Here is a 10,726-nt window from a genome sequence, read left to right on the forward strand (position 1 = left end):
TTTTTTTAATTCCTAGAAATTAAGCCTTGTGCAACATAAAGGGCATATATTTATGTCTATCTGAGTTAGTTTGGGCTCAAAACATAAAAGCTGCAAAGAGTTTAATTGGCAAAAAACCCGAATGTCTAATGAATGTCAAACGTCAAACTAACTTTACCGCCGTAGTGAATGGCGCATGCTCAGTGCGAATAGGGAGTGTTGGAGACAGCCAACAGTGCAGGGAAAGGGAAGACGGGTGAAAAGAGAAGCCCGTCTTCCTTTCGAAAAGGAAAAAAATACGTTAACGGAGCTTCGTTGGATGTCCTCGTTTCACACCCGGCCATGCCAACGACACAGCGATGTATTATTACTGCAATCGGAATAAAATGAGCGCTAGTGCAGCCGGGCCTGGAGTGGAGAGTTGCGGGGCCGGGTGTCCGCATAGCGCCAGCCGCTGCTGCGGGGGAGGAGGCTGCGGTGAGCCCGTCAGCGGTGACGGAAGCTCGGCCGCTGCGGCTACAGCCACCAGCGCGGCCCCAGTGCGGAGCTCAGACAGGGAGAGCAGCGTAGCCGAGGCCCAGGCGTTCCGCGAATGGGACGATGCGGATCCGGCCCAGAAAATTAACGAGGGGGGATTTTTTACGAACGGCGCTGCCGATATCACACGGGAGGGAGACGAATGCGCGGATTCGGAGGAATACGGCGGAGGACGCGGGCGTTTCTGTAGACAAAGCACTGGAGCGGGCGAGAATAACACCATTAATATTGATCACGAAGAAGCTGGTTTGCGGCGTTTCACGAGCGCTACGACAAGAAGGGACGAGAGCAGAGCGAGCGCGAGACTGCCGCCGGTGCGCACCGCGAGAGTCCAACGCGGACACACGGCGCACGCCGAGACCGAGATGATGACAGCCGCTGCAAGGTGTGGTCACGGGGATCCCGAGCCCGCGGTCATCAAGCGCCGGGAATGCCGTTTCACCCGAGCCTCCAAGAGGGTGTGTTTCTCGGACGCCGCTGCCCGCGTTGGTTCCAATGGTGAAGCTCACGGGAAGGTCTCCGCGAGCACTACCGAGACTTTCAGGCGCACGTCCTTACAGCGTATCCACTGCGAAAACACGACCGGGGCCCAAAAAATTAATTTCACAGCGTGCCCGCCTGATGAAAGTGCCCAGCTGCCCACATACAGGACGGCGAAGGGGCGCGTCAGACTTTACAGGGTGCGCTCCTTTCTTTCCAGATCTGCCAACCATAACAACGGGGTCAGCGGAAACGCTGCCCCTCACAATAGCCTTCCACCGCAACCCTCCCTCCAAGCTGAGCCCGACCTTCGTGGTTGCGTAAAAAAGCCCCTGTGTGCCCTCTCTATCAGTTCTTCTCAGTCTGAGAGTGGGCCTCCTAACGGGACAGAGACAGAGCCACAGAAGTGTGACTGTACAGGTGTGGGCATTGATGCACAGGGGACTGAGGGCCCCAGCACGGAGCAAATAGAGGCGGTGAGGGGTGAAGCCAAACGCAGACAGGCAGAGCTGGAGGGTCGGACCGACCACCTCTGGAGGCGCCTGCAGGCCGTACAAGTGAAGCAGGTGGAGAGGCATGTCACGCAGCAGCTGCATGGCCTATACAGGAGCCTGGGGTTGAGCTGCACCAGAAGGCCCAATGCTGCGTCCAGAAACTCGGCCGAGCTGAGCAGGCTGGCGTTCAGCTGCAGCGAGATCCTCCGGTCTGCAGAGAGCGCCCTGGACTCGGACCACACGGCCAGCAGCTCCGGCGGTGACAGCGACAGTGAGGAAGATGAGGGATTGGAGAGAGGGGGTCGTCGCTTTAGACCGCTGCCAATAAAATCAATGTAAGCTTTTCACACTATGCTTAACCCCAGGTTAAGATCTCTTAACCCTGAGTTAAGGAATGTTTTTCTCCTTAATGAGATGCCAAAGATAAAAAAAAAGCCCAGGTACAAGATGGAACAAGATAACCCAGGGTTGAAGGGATAGTTCACTCAAAAATGAACATTGTCATCATTTACTCACCCTTGTGTCCTTCCAAACCTGGATGACTTACTTTCTTCTGTGACAAAGGTATACATTTTGAAGAATGTTTATAACCAAACAGGTTTGGTTCCCATTGGCTTCTACTGTATGGGAAAACATACTCAAAGTCAATGAGAACTGAAACTGTATGGTTCTAAACATTCTTCAAAATAAATTATTTTGTGTTCACAGAAAAAAGATATGCATACAGATTTGAAACAATATGAGGGTGAGTAAATGATGACAAATTTCATTTTGGGGGGGTTATTCCTTTAAAATGACCCTTTTATAGTCATTTTAAATGTTAAGTGCTCAGCCTGTTTTTATATACATGCATGTACACCTACATGTACACGTGTAAAAGCTTCAGATGACTCACTGCATGTTGGTGTTGCCTTTTGAATCACCACTGTACTTTACAATGTACATGCTGTACTGGCCGTTGATTCATGGCTGCCACATTGAGAGGTTACAAAGCCATTTCATGCCAGGCTGTTGGGAATAAAATGGGTCAGAAGAAGCTTCATTCTCAATTCTTTTAGGACCTCTAAAATGGTCCACTAGGGTTGACTAAACCATATACCTTTTCTCTTAAAAATAAAGGTTCTTTATTGGCATTTATGGTTCCATGAAGAGACTTTAACTTCCGTGGAAACTTACCAATGCACAAAAGATTCTTTATAGTGTAAAAGGGTTCTTAGGATTATTAAATGTTCTTCATAACAAGGAGAAGCATGGATATTTTAAGAGCTAGTCGCTGAAAGGTTCTTTGGGGAACCCGAAATATTTCTTCTATGGCACCACAACAGAAACACCCTTTTAGAACCTTTATTTTTTAAGAGTGATGAATGCAAGTTGCATTGGACAAAAATGTCATAAATGTAATATGTAAAAAAACCTTTATATTTACGTCACATTGTTTTATGCATATACTCAGTATTTAACTTCTTCTCTTTCAGTGTCATTGGCAAAGAATGGCAGTGGGCGGAGAGCAGGGCGTGGCTTGGCAGCAGGTGGGTGTGGCTGCAGACTCAAGTATCGGAGCTTGAGTATCGGATCCGTGCGTTGACAGAGCTTTACACACATCTTCGACAGGGAAAGGTATTCTGGGTGTCCATGTGTGTATTTTCGGGTTATTATGGATGGATAGATTTATCTGTATTTTTTATGTTTCGTCCAGGTGCGGTCCACTTGCTCTGTCCTTGACACGCCCCTCAGAGCATCAAACTCCTCCCCCACGTCACACAACTGCAAGTCAGTGGATGATTTAACATGCATGCAAACACAAACTGGTCAGTTTTTGGATTTGACATTTAATGTACTATTGAACTACCCCCTAGGATATCCTCTGCTGGTGATCCTAACAGGAAGTGGCAGACAGAAGACACCACCACTCCGCAAACAGTGCCCAGTCCACCACCTTCTGCCGCACGAGTTCGACCACTACTCCGGCAACGACGTCACAGACTCGTTCGCCTGGAAGATTGCACAGTGCTGGGGTCAAAGGTGAAGATGGTCTCAGAGTTGACATTGCTGCTTCTTTTCTGTAATGCAGAGTAACTTTTATTATTATTGGCTGCTCTTCATTTTGAATTATGCCTTGAAGGGAGGATAAAAAAAAAAACAGGAATCACAATGATGAGTTCTTGAATTTGTGTGTCTCTCTCAGGCGGTTTCGTTACAGTGCTGGTGTGAGCCACCGGCTGTGTGTGTGTTATGTGGTGGTGCTCCTCCTCGCTCCCCCTCAGATAAGGAGAAAGGTCTGTGGATGCGTCAGACCTGGCTCGATATGTCCGTTCACCCTGTCCTCTCAATGCCATCAGGTGAGATCTGTATATTCTCTCTGTATAATCTCAAGATTATTTGTTTTCTTTGCAAGCACGTAATTGTGTATATTTAGCTTGTATTTCAACAGTACAAACTGTACAAGGCTGTTTAAATGTTTTATGTTGATGTCCTTGAAAGTAACCTTGAGTTATACCCCTGTGTGGCTTTCACATTACAATGGTGCTGAGATTTGTCAAATTTTATTTTGTAAAATTTATATATTGAATATAATACATTTATTGAGTATGTTTATTTATTTAAAAATGCATTTATTTTTATTATAAATATATAATATAAAAACAATGCAAAATAATATTATATATAAATAACTATATAACTATAATATTACTTTAATATAATTATATAATAAGATTTTTATATTAACTATATATACAGTATATATATATATATACTTTTTGGGGCCACTGTGGATGAAATGAGTGTGGAAAACTCATAACAGTCACATTTACTTTTTACCTTAAATGCTTTGAATTTCCTCCATTGCAGATTCACCCCTTGCACTGCATTGTGGGATACGCCCGCTGGCCGGGCACCATTCTCATAATTCACTACAGTGGACAGACATGTCATCTGCGTCCTTTTGGCCGGGGAGGCGGGGCCAGGGACGAGTTGGGAGAGTGAGGAGGAGACTAGTTTGTCCCCGTCCGCCCAATGCACTGCCTCCTTTATTTAACACACCTGGTGGGTGAAATATATATTGTCTCTTATATTAGCACACACACATAAACAGAGTATATACTATATTACACAACCATTTAAATATTTGGGGTCAGTAAGATATTTTTTAATTGTTTTAAAAAAAGTTAATACTTTCATTCAGAGTAAAGACATTTATAGTGTTACAATTATGAATGCTGTTCTTCTGAACTTCCTGTTCATCCGAGAATCATCCAAGAATTTGTGGACACAGCTTTATTGAGCATGAGAGACATCCTTCAAAAAGATTACTGTTTTTTTTTTGTTTTTTTTACCATTTTCAAAAATTGCTTTTGTAGGTGGATCTGGGTGCAGAATCCAGAGGGGTGTGATTATTCCCAATTATCTTCATCCACGAGCTCCAGATTTGCCCATTCTGCCAGCAACACCCCCAACAACAGACACACCCATTCAGGTACATCTGATTAAAAAAAGCAAAATGTCAGCAGCTCACAATTCTATGTGTTGTGGATGCCTCCTAAATCTCTCTCTTGTTCCTCAGCCTTTGAGAAGGAGAAGAGCAGAAAGCTCATTTGACATCGACAACCTGGTGATGCCTTTGGGCCTGGCTGGACTAGGAGCACGCGTACAAAGACTACAATACAAGGAAATTATCACACCAAGGTACGAATAATGCACCCTGACCTCCAAAACCACTACACCGAATATGCACTCACTCAAAAATATTAAAAGAAGAATGAGCGATTACATAATGAACATTTAGCTTTGATGAGTCGGACTTGTGACCTGTGGTCCTTCTGTCAGATAGCCATTGTTCAAAGTGGCTTTGGTTTCAAGTAATTTCCCATTAATTATTTAAACAAAGTGCCAAGTATCCACTGATTCCTTGTGTCCCATCGTTTATAAAGTAGTACAGGTACATTCCAAACTGGAGCCAGTCTGGCAATATTAGCATACAGTGTATTTACATTATATTATAAAGAAGCTTAAAAAGTGACAAGTGTACTAGCATACTGCTATGGGTTTCCTGTAGTGATACTGATAACTTGAGAGCAGGATCACTGATGGCTTTATATATAAGAATACCAGATATACACAACTGCTGAGAGCAAATGATTAAATTAACTCTTATTGTACACTACAAAATTACTTAAAAGTACTTAAAATTCAGTAATACATTTAAAAAAAATTTTTTGTTGTTTGTTGACGTGGCATTTAGAAAATTTGGGATGTGTGAGAATGAGAAACTGTCATGTCTGTTAACTGGCCAAGCCAGCAGGTTTTTTGGCTGATGCTGATAGTCTTAAACCGTTGGCTGATGTATTAGTCTAGCATGTCATTGTGTGTCCTATGTCATTTGTTTAGTTGGAGGGAGCTGGACTCTCTCTCAGGGGTCTCTAAAAACCAGGAAGGGGCACATGCCCTGTCGTTCAATTACAATAACATACAGCACCAGCCCAATGGGGAAGGACTGGACATTGAGGAGGAAGAGGTGTGTATACCTGGGTTTTTTTCTTATTAAGACACCTGGTATTTTGTCTATTGATTTTCTCGACCATTCAATGCATAGGTGGAGGATCTCTCTGATGCTGTGTTTCTGAGCCGCCATGCAGTGTGTGAGAGCAGAGAGAGGAGTCGGTGGGGGAGCTGGGCTCGCAGACGTCGCCGGGGCAGGTGAGAGAAATTTGTGTGTGAAATAGTGGCATATGTGATGGAGAATATTTAAACAGGTGTCAGAATTGTTTAAACGGGTGTTAAAATAATGTTTTTCAACAACAGGGATCGATTTGTAATTAAATATTTCCAAATGCTGCTTATTGTAACATATGTGTTAGAGCTGGCTTAGCTTTTAGGGCACATTCCCCAACGTATTAAGCCACAGGGCTTATGAGGATGATAAAAATTCAGAAAATAAATGAAATATAAAATGACATTTAAATACATGAATATTTAAACAAAATTAATACTTTTTATTCAACAAGGATGCATTAAATTGATCAATTGACAGTAAAGATGTATAAAATTACAAAAGATTTTTATTTTAAATAAATGCTGTTCTTTTGAACTTTCTATTCATCAAAGAATCCTAAAAAGGCTGCTGAAATTCAGCTTTGCCATCACATGAATAAATTATATTTTAAAATATATCAATACAGAAAATTGTTATTTTAATAAACAATAATATTTCACAATATAACTCTTTTACTGTATTTCTGATCAAATACATGCAGCCTTGTTGTGCATTCTTTCAGTAACCATAAAAAAATCGTACAGACCCCAAATTTCTGCATTAGAAGTTAGCAGTAGATTGCATTAATGGTTAATGTAATGTCACATCACGACTTTTACATAAAATAATATGTATTTGTGTAGTTGACAAATGACAAATGATGTTGAATTTTTTCAACATCAAGAATGTAGGTTCAAATTTACAGGATAGCTTGGTACTGAAGCTTACACATATGCACCTATTTCATGCACTCTCTCAATGAATATGTGGCCATAAAACAGTGGGTAGTTTTAAAATAGTTTTAGATGAAGTATAGCATGTCAAACTGCAGGACGCTGCGTTTTCCATGGGTCACTGCTTGAAATTTCATTCTCTGCTTGACTTCCTCTCTGAGATCTTCTTCCTCCTTCCATGGGGATGGGAAGAGCTCCAGGGGATTGGAGCAGACACCTGGCTCTCCAGATTCCAGGCAAAGTCATTTTGCAGAAGGAGACGGCTCGCCATGCAGCCCCTTCTGTACTGGAGCGGAGGATCCCTTCAGCCAGGCTGAGGATGAACAGCAGGTGTGTGTGTGAGAGGAAGAGAACTTAACATTCTGTTCAGCTTCATTATTGCTGTAACCATGACAATTATTTAGTTGGAAGAACATCCTGTAGTTCAAAAAAAAAAAGTCTGCAGTTTTCTATTTCTCCATCCTTGAGTCTTCTTTTGGGGGTTGTTTTCTGAATCCTGAAAGATATATATGCTTAATATTCTTTACATTGTGAGAGAATATGAACGCATATAATAAACCCTGGTGTTTTGGAGTTTAATAACCTCAGTGAATCATCATCTTCTACATTTGCAGGCTGTGCTGCCATGGGAACGCAGGTCGTTCCCCTTGCAGGAGTCAGAACTTAAGTGGCTGCAGGAGGAGGAAGAGGCAGAGCCCGACGAGGACCCGTGCACCTCCAGCGGTCGCAGCCAAAGCACGGACTCGGGCATCTCTGTGGGTAGCCTGGAGCTCTCCCCGAGGACCCCTCAACCCCCTCAGCAGCACTCAGGCACAGAGCGAGCCACCCCTCACACACTGCCCTGCAAACCAGCCACCCCGACGACAGTCTCTACAGCTCAGGATTCTCCCAAACTTCCTCTTTCCTTATACTCGTCCTCTCCGTTATCATAGCGCATCATTTGTCCAGCCGTTTTTCTGCTCTAATACGAAAACAAAACCACATGTCTCAATGCCATTGACCCTGTCAACCTATTTATCTAACCACGAGCACCTTGTGTCCTCGTTCCCTGAACCCTCTGGAGCCTTACATAAACCAGAGCCTATTATTTATAATCTTCCCTCAAACCCTCACTCACTCGCCCAATAATAAGTGCATCTCCACCAACAGCCCAGTTTCTCCAATGAGCGTCTCTGGTCCTTCCTTATACATCCTTTCAACTCTTCTTCACCAGCCTGCCCCCGATACAGCTGCCGTTCAATCTGACGCTACTGTAATGAACAGATGGTGTTTTTCCGTTGTTTATTAATTTTTTGGACCTGTCTAAAGCTTTTTCTCCAGCTATGTCAGTCAGTCATTTTGCTTTTTAGTTAAATCATTGTTTAAAGCTCTATGCTGTTTTCACAGATCAAGATGTTACGCCAACAAAGGGCGAGCCCAAATTGAAAGCTCTTGGATATTAATCTCCATACAAAGGCACTACATATTACCCTCATTTTCTGTGACTTAGTTACCTTATTCATGTGCTGTATTGTATGTATTCCGCAGAGATGTATGTGTACTGCCGAAGAATCATAGCATTTAAAGTCTGTTACATGCTCTCTGGACGCTACCTGTGTCTTTCCTTCTTCCTCTTGAGTTTAACACAAGAAGTATTTTTTGATTTCCATATGACATGCTATGTGTGTGCGTGTGTGTGTATATTATGTTAAAGGAAGTGTGGTAGTTCTTGTGTTGATCAGAGAGTATGTATGTGTGTGTGATTTAGACAGGTCTGCCGTACTGCTGCATTAGGGGGTAGCGTTGGTGAATAAAAACATAATTTTGTAGGAACACAACAAAACACGAGAAGATAAAAGTAAATGGAAGTTCTATTTGAAGCGCACATGATGCTCTCAATGCAAAGACGTAATAAAAGGAATAAACACATAAATGAGAACTACTTTTGCTCGATGCTTATTTACTTTACTCATTTATTATTTATGTTGCTGTATGGAAGCACATTTCAGCCACATACCATGAAAATCAAGCTTTGGTAAATCATAATTGTGAGATAAAAAGTTGACGTAAGTTTTTCATTTTTTCATATTCATAATTAAATTTTAGTCATAGCTAATACTTTTTATGTCAGTTTTGACTTTTATCTCAGTTATGACTTAGTAGCCTATGCATAATTATGATTGATCAAAAAGCATGTTTTTTTTTTTTACCTGTCGAAAATGGACTTTCATATTCCTGCCTAATTTGTCCTAAAGGGATAGTATTATTTCATCAAAAAAATACATTTTTGATTTTTTTTCACTTACCCCCATGGAGTTCCAACCCATTTTCTTTGTTCTGTAATACGCAAAGATCTTGGCATCTTCATAGACTGAAAGAGGTTGTTGACTTTAAACGGCAAGACACAAAAGTAACATTAAAGTATACTACTATTCATAAAAGTAGTGGACAAAGCGCTTGAAAAGGACCTTGACAGCAAATGTTTTACTTGTCGGATGATTTTTACTGTCTTTTTAATCCTACCCTAACATATTAAATTCCTGTATAAACTTTATTAACTGGTTTGTTATCCTTTCATACATTGTAAGGATTAAACAATTACAAATAAAAGCTCTTTACAATGTTTAATAGAGCCACAGAGGCAGTTTTGATATTGCACAGAGGGACAATAGCGTCATTGAGAATATCCATTCCAATAGGTGGCGCTAATGCGCTAAAACAGTCTGTCACGCCCAAATAACGAACCACGAGGTGGATCTAGACTAGAGGAAGTAAATACATCGCATATGACAACATACTAGTGAGTAAAACAAGTAAGAGATGTTTGTTTAAAATTCACTACTGGAAAAAAAAAAAAAAATTGTGCTATTTAGATATTACACTGGTGCTTGTTTTATAAAATAGACAGCACTGTTACTGGTTTATGTATAACTTGTGCAGACAGACACTGCCTTATGGAGCCACTCCGCAATATGTAGACAGATAAATATCTGAATATCTCTGAACACATCAAGTGAAAGAATATCCATTAAAAATAAATACAATATTGCCGTGAACCTCTCCAAACGTACTGAAAGCATATTATTTGACAGGGTTAAGCATGTTACAAAAACATATGGTAATTGTTGTAAAGCGTTAACTTTTCAAAAGTTACTTACAGTGAATTAGAGACATAAAAATTACTTGATAATGGGCTGAAACGTAAAATGTCTGAAGTACATAATAAGCACGATAAATAGTTTTACAATGTAAATGCACATTTATTGACATCCAGGTAGTTATATCCACTGTATATTTATGAAATTATGGCTTAATTTATCAATCCTTAATTTATTAAAATGAAATTTTTTTCATTATAGAGTCATGTGAAAAAAAGGATACTCCATTGAATTCCATGGTTTTCTGTATCAGGAGGACATAAAAAAAGCATCTGGTTCTGGGCAGGTCTTCAGATTTGGAAAATATAACCTCAGATGAACAACAACACATGGCATATCAAACTGTGTCATTATTAATTTAAAGGGGTCATATGATGTTGCTAAAAATATTTGGTGTATTTGGTGTAATGAAATGTGTTTATGCGGTTTAAGGTTAAAAAAACATTAAACATTACACATACTGTACATTATTGTTTCTCCTCTATGCCCCGCCTTTCTGAGACGCGTCGAATTTAACAAAGCTCATCGGTCTGAAAAGCGAGGTGTGCTCTGATTGACCAGCAATCCAGAGCATTGTGATTGGCCGAATACCTCAAGCGTGTGACGGAAATGTTA

At 41.3% G+C, this 10,726-nt stretch overlaps 2 protein-coding genes across 4 annotated transcripts in view; both read left to right on the forward strand.

Annotated features, from left to right (window-relative positions):
• The first annotated feature begins 172 nt into the window (after positions 1 to 172).
• Positions 173 to 8,895, forward strand: LOC107654762 (KAT8 regulatory NSL complex subunit 1-like). The gene is made up of 12 exons (XM_016442008.1): positions 173 to 1,825; positions 2,966 to 3,107; positions 3,187 to 3,260; positions 3,347 to 3,512; positions 3,676 to 3,829; positions 4,341 to 4,535; positions 4,850 to 4,965; positions 5,053 to 5,174; positions 5,877 to 6,003; positions 6,082 to 6,185; positions 7,136 to 7,304; positions 7,589 to 8,895. Exons 1-12 carry the CDS (start codon positions 339 to 341, stop codon positions 7,904 to 7,906), a joined length of 3,174 nt encoding a protein of 1,057 aa, XP_016297494.1. The 5' UTR covers positions 173 to 338; the 3' UTR covers positions 7,907 to 8,895.
• Positions 8,896 to 9,690: 795 nt separating this feature from the next.
• Positions 9,691 to 10,726, forward strand: part of LOC107654763 (protein asteroid homolog 1-like) — an 8,431-nt gene continuing 7,395 nt past the window's right edge. The window contains exon 1 of one of the 3 annotated variants that reach the window (XM_016442009.1): positions 9,691 to 9,766. The gene's annotated coding sequence lies outside the window, so the exon portion shown is untranslated. The remainder of the gene's footprint in view (positions 9,767 to 10,726) is intronic. The other 2 variants (XM_016442010.1, XM_016442011.1) reach the window with 2 other exon arrangements.

This window comes from Sinocyclocheilus anshuiensis, unplaced genomic scaffold (genome assembly GCF_001515605.1).
Source record: "Sinocyclocheilus anshuiensis isolate Anshui unplaced genomic scaffold, SAMN03320099.WGS_v1.1 scaffold195, whole genome shotgun sequence".
Lineage (NCBI taxonomy): Eukaryota > Metazoa > Chordata > Actinopteri > Cypriniformes > Cyprinidae > Sinocyclocheilus > Sinocyclocheilus anshuiensis.